General features: G+C 33.1%; 1 protein-coding gene across 1 annotated transcript in view; it reads left to right on the forward strand.

Moving 5' to 3' along the window:
• Nucleotides 1-22,537, forward strand: part of UNC13C (unc-13 homolog C (C. elegans)) — a 408,420-nt gene that overhangs the window by 161,375 nt on the left and 224,508 nt on the right. Inside the window, exon 11 of the mRNA XM_011928645.1 lies at nt 1,002-1,135. Coding sequence (XP_011784035.1) covers nt 1,002-1,135 — 134 coding nt within the window. The remainder of the gene's footprint in view (nt 1-1,001; nt 1,136-22,537) is intronic.

Genomic DNA, 22,537 nt, shown 5'->3' on the forward strand with positions numbered 1-22,537 from the left:
AGTGATGATGAGCATTTTTTCATGTGTCTGTTGGCTGTATGAATGAGTTAGCTCAAGCGGTTACCTCCTCATGCCGGACTTTCTATCTCTGCCTATTTTTTAACCCAGTTTTAACAAGTAAATGTAAAAGAAGTGCTCTAAAGGAACACCCACCAAAATAAATGAGCAAATTAACTTATCTATATGATGTAAAGAATTGCATATGTTGAGTATGAAATTCATACGTGGAACATTCAAGATTGTTATTGTACTCTGTTAACCTCAAAGTAAATCTAGATCATCCTATGTCACATTCTGCTTTCTAGAATGAGAGTTGAAGATTTTGAGGAGAGTGGTAAATTGAGAAAGATTCCAAGATGTTTTTAAAAAAGGAAAAAAGAGAAAAAGGCAAACACAAAATTTTGGTTATCTAGATACATTTGTGGGTAAGAAGGGGGAGTTTAAGTCATTAATGTTGCATATGTATTGTGGGATTTAACAGTACTGAGTTTGCAACCGGGCAGCTGTCGGTTCTGCATACTTACTACTGATGTAACTTTGAGCAAAATATTTAGACAAGATAAATTTTATGCACACACACTTGCACACACACACACACACACAAACAAACACCTTTGCACACACAAAATTCAATTTTCATCCTTGGAAGAAGGCACATTAAAGGCGTAATTTCTCTAATAATAATTCTTAAGGTCAGAACTATAATCATCAGAGGGAGGAAAAACCTCCAATCCAGAACAACAACAACAATAAAAAAAGCAATGGAAGTTAAACCAAAATTTAAAAAGTGATTGGAAATACAAGCCTGGCCACTGTGAGTTTATTCTGTGGGATGCCATTTAATGAAGAAAAGAAACCTGAGTTTAACAGCTTTAACTCCCATAATCTAAAAGTTTCATTTCAATAATCATTTTTCTTTGATATTCTATTTGACAGTGACATCTAACTAAAGTCATCCCATTTAACGCTTTCTTTTGCATGTTGCGTGAATTTGTGAGCAGAGTAAGAAACAGGACATTCCTCGTGAAGATCAGGGACCAACCACCAAGAATTTGGATTTTTGGCCCCAACTTATTACACTGATGGTCACTATTATTGATGAGGATAAAACTGCCTACACACCTGTCCTGAATCAGTAAGTACAATGTTTTGGAAATGAATAGATTTTATTCCACTGAAGTTAAACTAATACATATTTTAAGTGCAACATACTCTGATGACAATAGTAAACTTTTCCATAATTAAGCTATAGAAAATGGTATTTTTCAACTTTTATCAGCAAATATCAATTAAATGATATTATAAATTTTTAATTTGAGCTCCATGGAGTATGAATCTGTGGATATAGAGAAAAATATTTTCCAAGATTTGATTTTTATGTAATGTAAAACTTTTCCTCTGGATCCTTTCATAACTATACCATTGTCTCAAAAGAAAAAAAAGTGCACTCCCCAAAACTAAAAATAATTTTGAAGAGCTAGTATTAAACATATTGCATTGTGGCTTTTTAATAATAAACATTTGGCACAAAACCTGCTTTCAAAATAGCTATGCAAATTGATTTAACAAATTTAATAAAATATTTAATAAAGCAAGTCAATTTTCACAAATTATAATCTAAAGTTCATGCCTCTAAGACAATATAGATGAATTAAAATTCATGACTGTTCTAGAAGAGACTGTAAAAATCCTCATTTTATCAAAATGCCACTAGCTGTGTGACCTTAGGCAAATTATCTAATTTCCTTGGGTCTCAGTTCCCTCCCAACTAAAATAAAGGTGTAATTATTAGATGATTTCCAAGATCCAATCCAACTTTAATATTGCATATTTAGATTTTATTTTACACCCACATATTAAAGACCATAAAAGCAAATATAACATCAGACTACCAGCTAGGCACTTGCAATCTGGTTAATGAAGAGGATTGTCTTGACAATATTAGTTAGACCTGAAATGCTATGGGTAGCAAAGATAGCAGAAATAGACAAACAGTAAAGTAGAACAGTGAAGTAGACTCAGACTTACTACGGATAAATGTGTTCGGTATTCTTATCCTCTATACTGGTCAAGACTATTAGGGTCATTGTTTATGTTGACTCCAATTAAAATTTTAATTAAAGAAGAAATACATTTAAGTATTTCAATCTTCATCCTTTTCTGCTTACTGTTCACCACCCATTTTCAACAGTCCCTCAATTCCTAATTGTGGAGAAAGTGGTCCTATTTTTGGTGTACAATCATCATTACATTAAGTTTGCCCTTTCACTTTCTTCTCCCTTTTTCCCCAAACCTAATTCTCATATCCACCTTTTCTTCCTGAAGGCCTTAGTGTTTCAATCTCTGTACAGACTTTGCTCTTTTATTCTCTTCTGTTAGGACTAGAAGATCTTCTCTTAATCTATAACATGTCATCATCTCATCATGGGTCCTGAGAAGTACTTCCCAGGTCTCTGACAACTTTGTGGAATAGAATTGTTTTCTGATTTACTCTTTGGACCTTTCTTCAGGACAGAGTAGATTTCTGAAAGATTGGGAGACTGACAACTTGTTTCAAGACTGTGTCCTTGGACTGGGATAGGCCATTTTATAAATGGATGCTGGATGAAAACAAACATCTGCTGAGAAACACAAATTCAGTTCTATGAAGAAACTTTGGCTTTAATAATCAAAGAAATTTCTTATGTTTACCAAGTATCCTCAATCAGGATATGACCAGTAAAATACATTATAACATCATGGAAGAAATTAAAATATCCATGATTTATTTTTAGTCATGTACCTCAAAATATATACAAAGATTTTAGTTGATTATATGTAACTGTAGTAAAGGAACTGGAATAAATAATATTTATGGCAAAAATATATTTATAATTATGAACTAAATTAAGCCTACTAAGTTATAAAAATTAGCAATGACATATGGGGAGAGAATTGGTTTTGGTTTTGGTTTTAATTTTGTTTTTAATGTCAGAGTTTAAGTCCACTTTTTTCCTTTGAAAACTTGTCCCTGAAAAAACTAAATGCCTTCCTCTATTTGGAATCCATTATTTATTATTGTGTTTGGTCAGATTTTAAGGATACTGCAAAGCTTTTTTTGCATACTGAAGATCATTCAATTTAATTTCTCACTTAATAAATGCTGTAAGTGAACTCATCTGGAGACTGAGATGGGGTCCTGGTGGCCAATGTTGCATTCGTATAATGTGGTGAGATTTTCATTTATATCTGTTTCTTTGTTTGAATACTGTATCGTCACATTTATGCTTCATTAATCATCTCCTTGGTTACTTAAACTAATGCAGGATTTCACAAAGTAAAAATTCCAGACCACTAGGGTAAGGATCACATGGACTACTAGTTGGATTTGCAGATCTTGAGCCCCATCCCAAATCTATGGATTCAGAAAACCTGAAATTGACACAGAAATCTGCAATATTAATAAACAATCCCTGTTATTGTATCTTATGGTCACTAACAATGAAGGCCCAGATCAATATGTGAAGGACATGTTAAAAGTAGCTTGGGTTTTGTTTTAGAGGCAAAGGCAAGTGAATTTAATGATTTTAAAACATAGGACATTTTAAAATATCTTTCAATGTAGTGCATAATTATTGATTCAGATCATTTAGTGAAGTTCTTATTGTTATCATGAGTTTGAGAAATCATTGTAGGCTTTTGCTTATTCAAATTTGATAACAAGTTTACAGTAACAGTAGAATATAAGCATGAGGGAAAAGACTTCTATTTTGTTGACTAATGTGTATTCAGGCATACATATGTGTTGAATGAATTAATAAATTAAAGTAAATTTATACATGTAGTCAGTATCTGTTCTGTCTGTTCCCATGTTGTTGATTTATTAGTGAAATACAGTATTTATTTAAATAATATTTTCTCAATTTTTAAAATTATAATAAATTTTAGATGTTTTAGAAATTTCAATATTTCATTAAAACTAAATAATATCAAGTAGAGTGCTTTCAGATTTAGGTCTCAGTTTCTGTCTCTTTCTCTTTCTTACAGGTTTATTGAGGTATAATTGAATATAATAAAATTTCATGTACTTAAATAGTATAATTTGAATAGTTCTGGCATATGTATTTAACCACAGAATTATCACTATTTTCAAAATAATGAAGATAGCCATTACCCCAATAGTTCATCCACTTTTATAATTCATCTACTCCTCCACCATCCCCAGGCAACTCCTTATCTGCTTTCTAGTACTATGAATTAGTTTGGAAATGTTATCATTATGTGTAAATGTATTCATAGATTCTCTCCATTCTTTTGTCCAGCTGCTTTTATTCATTACAACTATTTTGAGATTCACCCATGTTATTGTATGTTTCTTTTTATTTTTGAGTAGTATTCCCTTGTACATATATACCACAATATGTTTATACATTCATCTGTTAAAATTTGTATTTTTTCAAGATTAGGTTGCTGTAAATATTTGTTTACAGGTCTTTCTATAGACATACTCTTTTATTTCCCTTGAGTTATGTGGTAAGTATGTATTTAATATTAAAACTGCCAAACTGCTTTCCAAAGTGGCTATACTATACCAATAATTGGTTTGATAAATCTTTTAATTTTACCTATCCTAATAGGCATATATGATCTAACTATGATTTTGATTTGCACTTTCTGAATCCTAGTGATACCATATTTTTATCTGCATATTTGAAATTCATATATCTTCTTTGGTGAAACTTCTGTTAAAATCATTTTCCCATTTCCAAATTAGGATGTTTATCTTATTATTGTTGAGTTGCAAAGGTCTGTACTAGATAAAACTCTATCATCAGAAATAAATGTTGCAATATATGCTTCTAGTTTGTAACTTTCTTTTCCATTATCTTACTAGTGCCTTCTGAAGAGCACAGTTATTGCACATTTTTTAAATTTTGATGGAATAGTCCAATTTTTTGATCAGTTTCTTTTATAGTTTAAGCTTTTAAAAATTTATATTTTAGAAATCCTTGAAATCTGCAGTCAGTTTGCAACACCATAGTTTTCTTCTAGACATCTTATATTTAAGTCTATACTTCATTTCAAGCTAATTTTTACTTGTTAATTGGTGTGATAATCAAGTTTAACTTTCTTTGGGATCATTTTCATATGGTTATCTATTTTTTATCTCTACTTGTTGAAAATTATTCTTTCCTCATTGAATTGCTTTGGCACCTTGGTGAAAACTCAATTGACTATATATGTAAGAGGTTAATTCTGAAGTTCTTTGTATTCTGTTCCATTGATCTATAATCCGTACGGATTATAGATCCGTACGGATCTATCTATCCGTAATTACAGCAGTACTGCACGTCTTCATGACTATCATTTTCTAACATATCTTGAAATATTGTAGTAAAATTTATTCAACTTTATTTATATTTTTGAAAATTGTTTGGCTCTTCTAGCTCCTTTGCAATTCCATTTAAATTTGTATCAGTTCATCAGTTTCTACAAGAAAAATGTCTGCTGGACTTTTGATTGATATTGCATTAAATATATAAATCTATTGGGGAGAAATGAAAACAGCAATATAGAATTTTATAATCCATTAACATGGTACGTATATGCATTAAGGTCTTATTTAATTTTTTACTTTAGTGAAAAGGTGTTGCATATTCTTTGTTAATTGATTTCTAAGTATTTTTATTACTATCTTAAATGGTATTTTTAATTCCAATTTCCCATTCTTTGTTAGTAGTACATAGATACAAAAATATATATCTTCAGCCTTCCTAAATTTACTTTTTTGTAGGTTCCTTGTGATTATTTAAATACATTATATTCTTGTCTAAAATAAAGATGGTTTTACTTTATATCTTTCCAATTTGGATGTATTTTATTATTTTTCTTGCCTTATTGCTCTGGCTAAAATCTTCAGGACAATGTTGACTAAAATTAGGGAAGAGCAGACATTCTCGCCTTATTCCTAATCTCACAAGGAAAGCATAGAGACTTTTACCATTGAATATCATGTTAACTAAATTTTTTTCTTGGATAATTCTTTATCAAGTTGAGGAAGTTCTGTTCTGTCCTTATTACTCTGAAAGTTTTTATCATGAAAGGGTGTTGGATTTTGTCAAATATCTTTTCTGCTCATAATAGGGTAATCACACAATTTTGCTTTTCAACCATCAGTATGGTGAATTATACTAAGGAATGTTTAACTTTAAACCAACCTTGCATTCCTGGAACAATCTCCACATGGTCTTGATATATAGTCTTTCCCATATATTATTATATTTTATTGATAACATTTTGTTAAGTATTTTTTCCTTTGTGTTTATGTGAATTGCTCTATGGTTTTATTTTCTTACAGTGTCTTTAACTGGTTTTTATATCAATGTAACGATGACTTTATAGAATGAGTTAGACAGTGTTTCCTCCAGTATGATTTGCCAAAAGAGTTTTTATAAAATTTGACATTTTCTTTTCTTAGTTTTTGATAGAACTTACTGGAAAAATAATCTGGGCTTAGAGTTTCATTGTAGGAGGTTTTTAAACTAAAAATGTTATTTCTTCATTAGATATAGGGCTGTTTAGTTTACCTATTTGTTCAGTTTAGGTTTTTGTAGTTTGTATCTTCAAGGAAATTTTCCATTTAATCTAAGTAGTGAGATTTCTCCATCATGTAGTTGTTTATGCCAGTCTATTATTATCCTTTTTATGTCTGCTAAATCTGAACTGATTTTTCCTATCTCTCATCCTTAATATTTATATTTTGTGTCTTCTCTCTTTTGTGCTGTCCAACTGGCTGAATATTTATAAATTTTACTGGTCTTAAAAAACAGCTTTTGATTTTATTCAATGTTTTGTTTTTTGTTTTAAATTAATTTTTTTCTCATTCTTTTATTATTATCTTTCTTCTGTTAGTGAAGATAAATGTTAAATGGCTATCACAGTAAGTAATCCAGTGAGAATATATGAAAGCCTTGTGTAAGATGATGGAGAGTTAAGGTCAGGTTTGTGAAATAAATCAAAAGATCTTTATGACTAAATGCATTGAGTAGAGTGTTAAGGAAGCAGAGACAATGGAAATGTTATATTTATGGGGGCATCATTATTGGAGATAAGAAATACAGGAGGAAGTATCAATTTAAAGAAGCTCACAGTGACTTATATTTTGATACACAGAGATTTGGTTATCTGTGTGACTTCCAAGCATTATATGCAACAGAGAGTTGTATACATATATACGGAAATCCTTAAGATTGACATCAATTAAATACATAATATAGAGAAGTTTAGCTATATATGCCTAAAAGTAAGAAATCTTAATTATTTCTAAATATTCAGAAAATTGTACTCATTTTACTGAAACTATTGTGACTTCATATTACTTTATTTTTGTTCTGCATACCAAAACATAAGCAGAAATATGTTTCATCCATTCTGCTATCTCATTTGTTTGCATGCATTGTACTATAATATGTAATTTCTTTTAGTTTTCTCCAAAAGTATACATACAGTGAAGTTTCAACTCATTTTCTCTCTGCAGTAAGTGTAGATAGCAGAAAGTATCTCAATGTATTGAGTAGAAAATGGACCAATTTTGAAAGATTGTCTTTTCCATTTACAAGGATAAAATTTGCTTATTTTTCCCCTCTCAGGGTTATGTGATGAGCCAGAACATTAGTTTCAAATTGGATGTTTTTAAAGATAGTGTATTTTATTTGCTGAATTGAGGAAGTTTAGGTTTAAGCTACTTTGATTAGGATTTGCCTTTTGTTCTATTTTGGAAATAATGTTCAGAGTATTAAAGTTATTGATCTGTTTGCTTACACTATGGGTTCCCTAAATTACTTTTATATTTAAGAAATTGTTATGAAAGTGTTAATCATATAATAAAGTACAGAGACTATGCAGTAGAGTTCTGTATAGCCTTCATTCAAATTCAACAATTATCAAAATTTTGTGATATTTTCTTCATCTACACTCTTGAGTTTTCACTTTCTTTTTCTTTTGGGTGAATTATCTTAAACTTCAGACATCCTATCATTTCATCCCTTCTTAGTTCAGCATTTATCCCTAAAAATCAGGACTTTCTTTTGTACATCACAACTAACAACATTAACAGTAATTGCCTGGTATTGTGAAATCCCTATTCCATAATCAAGTGCTTCTGATTTTCTTTAAAGAAGTTATTTTTTTACATTGTTTTGTCTCAATCAGGATCCAAATAAGGTATAAGCATTACATATGGTTATTATGTATTCCAAGTCTCTTTCATACTAGTTAAGTCCCCCGTCTCTTTTGTTTTATGTATACTATTGACTTCTGAAAGAAGCTATGTTCACTATCCTTTAGAATATGCCACTTTCTGGGTTATTCCATTTGCCTCCTTGTGGTGCTATTTAACTTGTTCCTTCATAATCAATACTCTCCATAGCTGAACATTTCAGATTCATTTTTTTAAGAACACTTCACAAGTGACTGTGTTCACTTCATACTATGTCACATCAGGTAGGACATTATCTGGTTATTCCCTTGTAGTGATGTTAACATTTGATTAGTGCTGACAGCCTTATTTCTTCATTGAAAATTTCTTCATCAACCTTTCCTCTAATGGTTTCATTTATTTATGATCACTTCAGAATTTGCTATTCCATGAGGGATGACAAAATGGTGGTTTTATAAAGTTATCATTTCTTCAACATTTATTCGTTAGAATTTTTTATAAAGAAGAATTTTCTTTCATAAATTAGGGTTTCTTACTTGGTTACCCTGATATATAGTAAATATAGGAAAGATAAGGTAAATATTTAATTCTTTCTTTTAACCTAAAGTATTTTATCTCATTCTTTTATTTTCTGCTCTATTGAACTTTTATCATTTTTCATTAACAATTTCATTTCAATTTAATAAATATGTATTGAACCCTTAATATATGCCAGGCACCATGCAAGGCTAGAGTCACAAATATTTAATTTCTAAAAGAGATATGTGTGAAATTAATCAGGAGTCTCATTCTGTGATTAAACTCCTCCTACACACCCTTGTTGACGCAGCCTTATGAGAAAAGAGAAACTAGGTTCCCTCTCTGGAACTGTACCAAGAAATCCTGAGAATGAGTCAACTGACAGGGAGAATAGACACTGAAAGTTTACGAATTTGGAGATAACTGTAGTCGGTGATCCACAATTAAGAATAAGTCAAAATGAAGTATAAACAGGAATGAAGATAGCACTGAGAGAGAAGAAGGTAGTTGGCAGTGAGTGGAGGGAAAGGATACTTAGAAGGAAAAGCAGATACAAGAATAGCAGAGTCACATACTGGAGGACTTTGTGCGTGAAGATCCCTGTCTGCGGTCATTCAACGCACTCCTCAGCGCTGCCTTAAACCCTGAAGGAGCATATTGTCTGTCTTGTCTGAGGCTCCCTAAAGCCTGACTCCAGGGGCTGTTTGACTCCAGTAGACAGAGTTCGGTTTTTCTTGGGTTCCAGTAAAATGTGGTAATGGAATTTAGTCTTGTTTCTCCATTACTCAAAGTATCCTTACAAAAATTACTTTTTAATTATTTGTAGTTACTTGAGCCTCTGATTTTTGGAACCAAAGTAGCATAACTAATCCAACATAATATTATATGGAATGACACATGTATTCCAATATAGTTGCAGTTTGTTTGCTGTTGAAATGTAAAAAAAAAAAAAAAACTTTAATTTGAATTCTTAGAATCTAGGCAAATGGTTTATTTCCTACAAGAGATCGGTTTTGCAGACCTAGAGTTCATAGTGGGCAGAATAGATAGCAAAAAAAACCACAGATCTGTTATAAAAATCTACCTGACACTAAAGATATAAAGTAAAATTTCAAAAGTAATTTAAAAAATTGTTATGCATGTCTATCATAGCCATTTTGAATTTTAAAACAGATCAAGTGTGTTTCTCTGCAGTTTCCCAAAATATTACATTATGTGGACATAATTCAAATACTTTTCTAAGTGCACAAGAGTACTGTCAAAGAATGCTTACTAAGAATTAATATTAATTTAAACACCTCTGAAGATTTCACTTTTCTGCCTCCTGACCACATATCAGAGAGGTGAAAAAGAGTTGATCTTGAATTTTTCAAGGTTTGTCATGCTTGCTGAAAGATTTGAACACAACTAGACATTTATTGTGTTATAAATATCATAATCATTATATAGGGAACCATGGGGAATTAACTGGAGCCAGGCACTATTCTAACATTTTTACAGTTTAATGTTTAATCCTAAATTTATTCTAATGATATCAGTACCATTATCATCCCCAAATTGCAGATTATGAAACTTAAGAATAGAGGGGACTAATGCACAAAATCACATATCTAGTAATAGGCAGAATCAAAATGTAAGCAACCCTTTGAAATAACAAAAGAGTTAATGTTAACAAAAGGATCCCTTAAATAAGATGATGAGCATTAATCCTTCCAAACATTTCTGATATTTTAATGATTAATCTGGATCTGATTGCAACATCTTTTAGGCTTTCAATGCTTTAGAAATTAGGAGGCATAACTTAACTCTCATGAGACTATAGCAGGATTTGTAGTGATAATGCACAGAAGGTACCCACCCTAATGCCTGCGTTGAATAGGTGCTCCACCTGCCCTGCAATATGAACATGAGGACTTGCTTGTACCAGGTCTTGCAGCTTGAGAAAGAGTTATCTAAACTCAGTAAATTCTGTTGACTATTTATCCCGTGCACATTACACAAGTTATTTAGGCTGTCTCTGGCCATCTCCAACTCCTTTGTGATACTGCCAGGTGGTATTTTAATTGTCTTATATGATGCTGATTTCAACAGTTAACTTAGAGCTGGGTTCATGCTGGTAGTCCCAGCTACTTGGAAGGATGAGGCAGGTGGGTCTCTTGATCCCAGGAGTTCAAGGCTGAAGTGAGCTATGATTAGACCACTGCACTCCAGCCTGGGTGACAGAGCAAGATCCTGTCTCTGACATAAATAAATAAAAACTTTTAAAAAGTGGAAGCCAGGAGCAATGGTTCATGCCTGTAATCCCAGCACTTTGGGAACCTGAGGCAAGAGGATTTCTTGAGGCCAGGAGTTTGAGATCAGTACATAGTGAGACCCCGTCTCTACATAAAAAAATATAAAAATTAGCCAGGCATTTTGCCACACGCTGGCAGTCCCAGCTATTAGGGAGGCTGAGGCAGAAGGACCTGCTTGAGCCCAGGAGGTGGAGGCTGCAGTGAGCCAAGGCAACACTCAGCAACAGCCTGAGCAACAGAGTGAGAACCTGTCTCAAAAAAAAAAAAAAGTTTACATAGATCCATTCACAATTTTGTTTTTCATGTTAAAATTAAATATATACTTAAAGATCTGAGTTCATTAAAATAATGCCTTAGGTTATAAATGAAACAAAGAGAAAGCAAAAAGATAAAAAGGGTGATTGGCTTCAAATGGCACTTATGATCAATTTGCTTTATGGTACAAGAGAACCTAAGTACAAAAGGAAAAATTTCTACCACAGCATTAATTTGTAAGGATGGCTTGTAATTTACGAGTAGAGTCCTGCTTAATAAAATTTATGCTTAGTTGTTCACTACGTTCATGATAATTGCAGTTAATTGCACTAAATGCATGTCAAGTGTCTTAAGTGCAGAGCATACTAACAAAGGCTTAATATGTTTCATAATGTAAAAAGGGCACAACAAACTGTCTCTTAAGTTCTAGCTATGACAAAGAAATTTCAGATGCATACATGACAGGCAGGAACAGGGAACCATTGCTTACTAATTTGTAATAATTAACATACTTTTCTTCAAAGACAAACTTTTCATATCAAAATAATACTTCACCTTTAATGGATTCTAATTTTATCCATTGTGACTGATGAATCAGTATTATCAAATTTGGCAGTGGCAGATTATGTTTTCCTCATTTCACTAAGAAATTTGCAAGATAATAAAGTGGGTTATTAAATTGTTGTGTCTCATAAGATTCAAGATTTAAAACATTTGTGCTTTGTTAATTAATTGCTGCAAATTAAAAACAGGAGACAGTCAAATAATGGTGGAATGGATCAGTTATTTCATTAAACCTCCTCTTTATAATGGTAGATTAAGTTAAGCTATGACTGCATTGAAAATGAAGAAGAGGTGGAGCTATACCTTAGAGAATTTAATTTGTGCACAAGAAAACCTCATGAATTCAGACTAGTGTGAGAAAGGCTAATTTAAATATATACAGTAAGTAGGAATGTTTAATATACCATATTTATGTGTACTTCTTTTAACTTTTAAGTATGTATGACAACTTCTACAAAGTTATGAAATGGTTGTGGAAAGGTAAACCTCTTTCAGTTTTGTTTCTATCGTAGCTTGGAATTCATTTGTAGTTAATGTATGAATTGTTAGTGTATAGCTCAATATTTCTGAAGTTCATAAAACCATTTAGTCCTGTGAGTACATAAACATTCTCCTAAATCAAGTTTATTGCTATTAACTTTATTAACAAATTTTCTCCTACGGACTAAACACCTGGTAAATACAAATATAAATTTTCATTCACTTTATGTGATTATTTTTACATTAGAAATCAATGGAATCTAAATATTTTCCTGTCTGACTCATTTATACTTATAATTTCATCATTATCAGCAGGAAACATTTATTGGGTACTCACTGTGTGTCAGTGACTAAGCAAAATATTTACATGTAAAATCTCATTTAATCCTCACAACAGCCCTAGAAACAGTCCCAAGTTACACAATTAATATCATCCCCATTTGACAAGTGAGAAAATTGAGTTTTGAAGAGATTACTCACTGCTCCACTGGGTAAATTAGCTAAGTAGCAGAGGAGAAATGAAATCGTTGTCTTTTGGAATGCATTGCTATTTAACTTCTATATTATACTGCTAGGTATTAGGCAGAAGAAATAGCCAAAAATGTGTTAAATTTTGGAAAGTAAGCCTCTAGCAAATATGCAGATGGTATAGACTCCTTAGCTAGCCCCCACCAAAAGGCAGACATATTCAATTGTGAAATGTGTCAGAAAAAAACAACTCTGCCTTTTAAATAATGATTTGATATTGGGACTACAGCATAGAAAAAGCAAATAAAAATTTAGTGTCAAAATGAGATTACATATTTATAAGTCTACAAAGGCAAGTTGGACACAGTGAAAAAACACTATTATGAAAATATTATTTTCTAGTCCCTTAAAAATTAGAAACTTAAAATATAGCCATTAGTTTCTCAGAAATTGATAAAATCTATGTTGTCAGGAAAATGGAGTATTTCTCCTTTCATTTCCAGAACCGACTTTCTTCTTTCACCTACTGTATTTTACTCATAATTGTTCATTTTTCTCCCCTATATCCACAAGGCAGAAAACAGTAAAGAATTGTTTGGGAAACTGTTAGCTTTGTAAATGTTACTTTGTTATATTCCGGCTGCTAAAATGGTTTAAATAGTATGGAGAGGGCCAGTCTCAGTGGCTCAGGCCTGTAATCTCAGCACTGTGGGAGGCCGAGACGGGCAGATCACAAGGTCAGGAGATCGAGACCATCCTGGCTGACACAGTGAAACCCCGTCTCTACTAAAAAAATAGAAAAAAACAGCCGGGCGTGGTGGCAGGCACCTGTAGTCCCAGCTACTCCTACTCGGGAGGCTGAGGCAGGAGAATGGCGTGAACCCGGGAGGCGGAGCTTGCAGTGAGCTGAGATCCGGCCACTGCACTCCAGCCTGGGGGACAGAGCGAGACTCCGTCTCAAAAAAAAAAAAAAAAAAAAATAAAAAGAAACATGGGCAAGAACCATAGGCTCTATTTCAGATTCTGTCTTTGATTTGTTTCATGTTCTAGTATACTCATTGAATATTGTTTCTTCTTTACTGGAGATATCTCAGGGCTTAACTCCTGACCACCAATTTTTAAATTAGAAATAATAACAACTGAATAGCGGTTTTGTGGGAAACAAATTATTATTATCCATCTTTTAAAATAACTCATGTATATAGTAAAACTCCCATTGATTCTACTTCAAAATTGAGTTTTAAAAATGTTATGATTACAGAAATAATCATATTCACCTTCATAGGCTGTATGAAGTAGAAAATAAGAGTTCTAATATTTTTAGATCATTTCTGTGAAGTAAATCAGTAAAAATTAAAAACATGACTCCCCAGCCTAAGCTTTATAAATTTTCAGTAGTTTAGTGTGTTTTCTTCCAGCTAACTTTTTCACACATATAAACATAGAAATTCATTTAATAATGTTTGCTTTCACAGTGTTTTTTTATGAAATATACGATCATCTTATATGTTAATCAACAGTTTGCTTTATTCACCTAATACTGCCTGAGAGACATCTATTCATGTCAGTTGAAATAGTTCTGCCTTGATCATTTCAATAGCTGCAGATTTTTCCATGGTATCATTTAACATCAGGATGATGCAGCCAATGAGGGGACTCCTGGGGCACAGAGAAGAGAAGGGGATAGGGACAGCACAGATATTGGTATAGCAGAAGAACTGAAGGCCTGTAGAGAGTCATTAGATAACTATGAGAAAATCAACTTCAAAAAAAAGCCTGAATTTTCATCAATTTTTAAATTGTTTCCAGTCTGATAAGTAGAAAATTTTTACCCTTATTAAGGTGAACAGCTCCTTTCTTGTGTTTATGAGGCTTTGATGGTTTTTTTTTTAAACTTCCTTTCATCTCAGCCACTTTTTCTTTCATTTTTTTCTATAGATTTTTAACAGGTTAATAATAGTATATGTTCTTTTTATGTTAATAATATTCTCTTTTTGTCTTTTATATTAGCTGGTTATATTTTTCCAGTTTGTTGTTTTATTTTAAACGGTGGTTTTTGTTTTGCTTTTTCTTTCTAACTTTTATTTGAGGTTTGGTGGGTACATAGGCAGGTTTGTTACATGGGTAAATTGTAAGTCATGGGGGGTTGATATACAAATTATTTCATCACCCAGATGATAAGCATCTAATTCTTAGTTATATATTAGAATTTTTTCTAATTCTATGAAAAATGCCAAAACTGCTTTCCAAAACAGCTACAAGCATAGTAGCCAATAAGTAGTTTTTAGATCCATACTCTCCTCCCACCCTCCACCCTCAAGGAGGTCCCAATGTCTATTGCTCCTTTATTTGTATCCATATGTACGCAATGGTTAGTTCCCACTTATAAGTGAGAACATCTGATATTTAAAAGTTTGTGTTCCTGAGTTAATTCACTTACAATAATGACCTTCAGCTCCATCCATGTTGTTGCAAAGAACATGATTTTATTCTTTTTTATACCTATGTAGTATCCTATGGTACACATTTTCCTTATCCAGTCCACTGTGTATGGGCTTGTAGCTTGACTTCTATGTCTTTGTTTATTAGGAGTAGTGCTGTGATGACCATACAAGTGCATGTGTCTTTTTGGTAGAAAGATTTGTTTTCTTTTGGTTATATGCCTGGTAAAGAGATTGCTGAGTCGAATGGTAGTTCTGTTTTAAGTCCTCTGAGAAATCTCCAAACTGTTTTCCACAGTGGCTGTTTCCCACCAGCAGTGTATAATCATTCCCTTTCCTCTGCAACCTCACCAGCATCTGTTATGTTTTTACTTTTCAGTGATTGCCATTCTGGCCAACGTGAGGTAATATCTCATGGTGGTTTTGATCTGCATTGCTGTAATGATTAGCAGTGTCGAGCATTTTTTCACACGCTTGTTGGCCATGTGTATGTCTTTTTTTGAGAAGTCTCTGTTCATGTTCTTTGTTCATTTTTTAATGGTGTTGCCTGTTGCTTTTGCATATTGACTTGTTTAAGTTTCTTACAGATCCTGGATATTAGACCTTTGCCAGATGCATACTTTGCAAGTATTTTCTCCCCTTCTGAAGGTTGTCCCTTTACTCTGTTGACAGTTTCTTTTGCTGTGCAGAAGCTCTTTAGTTTAATTAAATTCCACTTGTCAATTTTTCTTTTCGTTGCAATTGCTTTTGGGGTCATCATAAAATCTTTGCCAGGGCCTATGCCCAGAATGGCATTTTCTAAGTGTTCTTCTGGGTTTTTATCGTTTTCGGTTTTACATTAAGTCTTTAATTCATCTCGAGTTGATTTTTGTATATAGTGAAAAAGATCCAGTTTCAATCTTCTGCGCATGACTAGCCCGTTATCCCAGCATCATTTATTGAATGGGGAGTTGTTTCCCCGTTGCTTTTGTCAGCTTTGTGAAAGATCAGATGGGTTGTAGGTTTGTGGCCTTATTTCTGTGCTCTCTGTTCTGTTCCATTGTTCTATGTGTCTTTCTTGGTGCCAGTATCACGCTGTTATGGTTACTGTAGTCTTGTAGTATAATTTGAAGTTAGGTAGTGTGATATCTTTGGCTTGGCTCTTTTTTCTTAAGATTGTTTTGTATGTTTGGGTTCTTTCTTGGTTCCATGTGTATTTAGAATATTTTTTTCCAATTCTATAAAAAATGTCATTTGTCAGACTGCTTTCCAAAACAACTATAACATTTTCCATTCTCAGAAGCCATGTGTCAGAGTTCCAGCTCCTCTACACTTGGATCTTTGCTAGCCCTTAATAGTATTGGGCTTTTGCCTTTTGTTTCTTTAAGCTATTCTAATAGACATGTAGTATCACATCATAATTTTATGGGCAAGTATCTAATGACTAATAATGTTGAGCCTATTAGCATGTGTTTATTTCTCATCTAATTTTTTTCTCTGCTGCAGTGTCATTCAAATCATTTGCCCATTTTTATTGGGTAATGTTTTTTCTCTATTACTGAGATTTTAGTGTAATGTATATATCCTAGATATAAATCCTTTATCAGACACATGTTTTGCAAATTTTTTTCTCCTTGTCTGTGGCTTACCTTTCTGTTTTCCCAGCAATGTCTTTTGAAGATCAGATTTTAATTCATGAAGTTCAGTTTATCAATATTTTATGGGTTACACTTTTGTATTACATCTAGACAAGTTTTGCCTAATACAAGCTCACAAAGATTTTCTTTTACGTTCTCTTTCAAAAGTTTTATAGCTTTAGGTTTGGCATTTTGATCTATGGTCCATTTTGAGTTAAATGTTTAATTTGTTGTAAGGTATGAGTCAAGATTTTTTCTTTTTTGCCTGTGGATATTCAAGTATTTTAGCATCTCTTGTTGAAAAGACTGTCCTTTTTTCCCTGACATACTGTTACACACTATTGAAAATTAACCACTCTTGTATTTGAAGACATTCTGTATGAATTATTATATTTTCATAGAAAGTTGCAAATACAAGTAAAGTTTTTTCTTTAAAAAAAAAACAACATTTTTTTTCATCTTCTGGTGTTTTTACTTTGCTATGTCAATTTTAGAATCAGTTTGTTAATTTCCCGAGAAATTCTGCTAGAATTTTGATTGAGATTGCATTGAATCTATGAATCAATTTGAGAAAAGATAAAATTCTAACATTATTGAGTGTATCAGCCTATAAATACAATATATTGATTTAGGCCTTATTTCATTTTTCAATACTTTATAGCTTTCTTCATATAAATCTTATACATATTATATTAGATTTATAACTAAGCATTTAATAACTTTTGATGCTGCATTAGTCCATTCTGACACTGCTATAAGGTGCGTGCCTGTGGTCCCAGCTACTCAGGTGGCTGAGGCAGGAGAATCGCTTGAACCCAGGAGGTGGAGGTTGCAGTGAGCCACGGTCGCACCACCGCACTCCGAGCCTGGGCGACAGACTGAGACTTCATCTGAAAAAAAAAGAAAAAGAAAAAAAAAAGAAAAGATGCCTGAGACTGAGTAATTTATAAAGGAAAGAGGCTTAGTTCACTCACAGTTCCATATGGTGGGGGAAGCCTCAGGAAACATCCTCACAGTTGAAGGCTGAGGGGAAGCAAGCGGCTTCTTCACAAGGCAGGAGGAGAGAGACAAGAGCACAGGCGTGAACTGGCAAACACTTTTAAAACCATCAGATCTTGTGAGCACTCGCTCACTATAAGAAAACAGCATAGAGGAAACTGCCCCCATGGGGATTACAGATCCCTCCTTCAACATGGAGGGATTACAATTTGAGATGGAATTTGGGTAGGGACACAGAGCAAAACCATATCAGATGCTATTATAAATGATACTGTTATTTTAATTTCAATTTCCAATAGTTCATTGGTAGTATACAGAAATATATGAATTTGTATTCTGTGACCTTATATTTTGTAGCTTCTTAAACTAGTTTTTTAGACATTTTCTACGCAGACAGGTTTTAGTATGCCATTTGTTATGTAGAAAACCATGTTGTCTCTGAAGAGTTGTATTGCTTCCTTTGCTATCTATATGCCTCTTACGTATTTTTCTTGCATTTTAACAGAACTTAAGAACTCCAGTACAATGTTATATAGAAATACTGAGAGTCAACATCACTGCCTTCATCCTTAAGTATCAAGTGTGAGACATAACTAGAATTTTAGCAGTAGGGTTTTGTAGATTCTCTTTATGAGGTTAAAAAAGTTCACTTTAGTTACTATCTTTCAGAGGGATTTAAAATCATGAATGAATGTTGAAGTTTGTCAAATACCTTTTCAGCATCTATTGAGATGATCATAAAATTTTTCTTCCATAGTCTAACAATAAGGTAAATTATGTTGATTGATTTTTGAAGGCTGAATTAATGTTGCATTTTTGGGATAAACCTCTCTTGATCATAAAGTATTATTCATTTTGTATATTGTGAGATTAAATTTGATATTTTTTGTTGAAGATCTATGTTTATAAGAGATATTCTTTAGTTTTTTGTGTGAATATCTTTCTTTCTTGTATATTGTACTGTAAAGCTAATATAATCTTATTCTTCATTTAAATAAAAAAATTAAAATAACTAAGCAATTTTGCCTTTTTATAAGCAAAAAGCACTCATTATATCACTTATAATTTTGATGCTGCATGCTAATTACATAAAATCTAATGGACCACAAAATGTATGATGCTAGTATTTATGCTCAAATGAAACCTTTTGAAATAAATTGTTTACCTGGGGTTATTTTTATATCAATAAAGTAAAATTTAATGTTGAAAACTAATTTATATGTATTCAGGTTGTATTAAATTTTTTAGAAGAGTTGTGAACTTAAATACTTGATAAATGTAAAGCTTCTGGATTTAAGTTTCAAAATTGAATGCCTTATTAGACAAATTGATAAAATTGGCAGTCAGTAAGGGAAACTGATGCAACACACTCTAATTTTGATGGAAATATGGACTAGAGTAGTTCTGTATGTATCAATAATCTTTTCTTATTTGAGGTTGTCTTGAAGTCATATTTCTTTAGGTAACGCTTTCCATACAGGATTATACTCTTTTTTATTTGAACCCCCAAATGTGGATGAATGTGAGAGCTAGCTCTGTTCCTTGATATTAATATTTTTATTCATGTGTGCACGTCTGTATATATATATAGAGAAAATACTTCTAGTCTTACATTCTGGCGTGGAGTGAGTGTTTACATTGTAATAAAAAGACTCGGTCATCATATTCATTGGGCTTATATTACTTAGGACCCTTATCATGAGATTGAAAATACATGCAAAAAAAATAAATGTTTAGAAGCAGTCAGAATCTTGTTTTTAACCTAGCTTGTTTAGTCTAAAACACAGACCTGCCTGGAAGTTCTGGAGTACAGATAGTGGAGGTGTCCACCAAGAGCCATTTTGCCAGAGGGAGTGAGGAATATTTGTTGAAATAATTCACATGAAGATAATAGATAATAGAAAAAATAAAAGTACTTAAGTGTCCTTCAAGGAAAATGGCTGAGGAACGTATATGAGTTGTGATTTTTTAGTGTCATATGGTATTTGCTATTCACCTTCATCTGATCTATCCTGGAAAGTGAGACATAAAAGATGGAGTCAGCCAGGTATGGTGGCTCATGCCTGTAATCTCAGCACTCTGGAAGCTCAAGACAGGTGGATCACCTGAGATCAGGAGCTCCAGACTAGCCTGAACCAACATGGTGAAACCCTGTCTCTACTAAATACAAAAAATTAGCTGGGTGTGGTGGCACATGCCTGTAATCCCAGCTACTTGGGAGGCTGAGGCAGGAGAATTGCTTGAACCCAGGAGGCAGAGCTTGCAGTGAGCAGAGATTGCACCACTGCACTCCAGCCTGAGCAACAGAGTGAGACTCTATCTCAAAAAAAAAAAAAAAAAAAAATAGTATGGAGAGAAAAAAATTATATACATATATAGGTATTGAGAAGACTGTGTAAATGTAATTAATACTGTTAGGTAGTAAAGAGATGCTATGTAAGAGAAGTGTAGGGGAGAAAGAATATCTTTTCCTTCTATCCTCTGAGTCCTCAGCTGTAGTCACTATAACAAGATCCGTTAACAAGAGAAGAGCATACAAATTTATTTAACATGAGCTTTATATGACACGGAAGCCTTCAAAGGAAATAAAGACCTGAATAAATGACTAAATTTGAGTATAATTTGTGCTAGGTTTGACCAAAAGTGGAGAGTTGTGGGGACATGTATAGAAGCCCCCAGAAAAGTATAAATACAGTAAACTTGGAGAAACAGCAAGGTCTGCTCATTCACGTTCCTTTTGATAAGGATGATTCTTTCTTTGCTTTTGCTTTAGGAGCAGCACCTCTCATGTAAGGATCCTATTTCCTGCTTCAGAGGAAGATCAGAAAACCCTTTCTAGGTTTTATGTCTTGCTTCAGGGGAAAATCACAAAGTCCTAACTGCATGTGCCATTTCTCAGATTCCTTCCACTTGAAATATTCAATTATTTGCCAAGGTGCCATATTTTGGGGTAGCACGTCCTGAACCCTGTCAGGAGAAATGTTGTATAATGCTAGACGAAATTGGTTAAAGAGAAAAAATATTATTCCCCTCATTTTCATCAGTTTGGAACTACAAAGCAAATGTCAATAACGCTGTGCCAGTTAAGTTAGACCTTGTGTCAAGAGTAAAATTATGTAATTTCTACAGTATAAAAGCACGAATCCTGTCACTAATTCTTCATATTAAGTGAGCTCAGACCCATTTATAGTCACTATGCACTTCTCTTTGCCTTTATCATTCACAAGTATTTAATCATTGCTAATTCTGCCTTGAATACAACAGAAGACTTAAAGGGAGGTGATATTGGGCTGTGCTTTCCAGGGAGAGGGAGAGGTTATTATCTCGTAGAAATTAAGAAGAGGAGACAACAGGAAGGTGGAAAATGATCAGAAGATATATGGAACGTCAGGCATGTCAAGAAATAATAAATAATAGGGATAGCTAGATTATTCATGGTAAGGGTTGGGGAATGAAGGTGAAAGAAATGAAAGTTGGGGCCAGATGGTCAGAGCAGGGTAGTCATATTAATGAGTTGAAACTATTATATGCTAATAAATGTGTGACAAGCAATTTATGGTTTTAAAGCAGTAGTTAGAAACATGATGGCCTGTGTTTTTAAAAGGCAAATTAGGTGATAATATAGATGTGTCAGAAGAGAGAAAAATAGGGACAAAGACATAAACTAATAGATTAGTGCAATTATTGAGGCAAATGAAGATAATGACTTGAATTGGGGGTGTGATATTAGGAATAGGGAAGAGAGAGGCAAATTCCACAGGTAGACCAAAGAAAAAATTCCCCGGAAGGTGCAAAGGAGGGGACACTGTGGATCGTGGCAGAGGCTGATGACTCTGGTAACTATCTAAATTCATCAGCTAAATAGTATTGCCATTAATTTAACTATGAAATATGTAAGAAAGAGTCAGAAATGTAATTCTGAATGTACAGAAAGTACCATAGAGTGGAGGTAAAGTAAACTAAAACACAGGTTTCAGAAGAACTTGTGTAACTGTTAAAGAAAGAAGCTTTGCATTCTTTTTATTTCCTATCATGGGATGTCTATTATCTCTACAGGTAATAGCACAACCAAAATTGAAACCAGTGTATCATAATGTATTATAATAGAACAAAACTTCTAAAACTGATCACAATGAGGCCTTAGACCCCAAATATTGTTTTCTGTATAGAAGTAGATCTTAGCAAGAAGTAGATCTTGAGATTTAAATTTAAAGAGGGGCTACTACATAAAGCATGAAGCCAATAATTTAAACTGTAAGTATTCTGAGGAAAAAACCAATAGCCTAATACCAAAAGAAAGAGAGAGAGAGAGAGAGAAAGAAAGAAACAAAGAAAGAAAGAAAGAAAAAAGAAAGAAAGAAAGAAAGAAAGAAAGAAAGAAAGAAAGGAAAGAAAGAAAGAAAGGAAGGAAGGAAGGAAGGAAGGAAGGAAGGAAGGAAAAGAAAAAAGGAAAGAAAGAAAGAAAAATGGTTAACTGTGTAAACATTTTCAATGCATGGGAATTTTTGTTATTGTAAAAGAAAAGAATAGGCCGGGTGCGGTGGCTCACACCTGTAATCCCAGCACTTTGAGAGGCCAAGGTGGGCAGATCACACGGTCAGGAAATCGAGACCATCCTGGCTGACACAGTGAAACCCCGTCTCTGCTAAAAATACGAAAAATTAGCCGGGCGTAGTGGCGGGCGCCTATAGTACCAGCTACTCG

This window comes from Colobus angolensis, unplaced genomic scaffold (assembly GCF_000951035.1).
Source record: "Colobus angolensis palliatus isolate OR3802 unplaced genomic scaffold, Cang.pa_1.0 Scaffold78, whole genome shotgun sequence".
NCBI lineage: Eukaryota > Metazoa > Chordata > Mammalia > Primates > Cercopithecidae > Colobus > Colobus angolensis.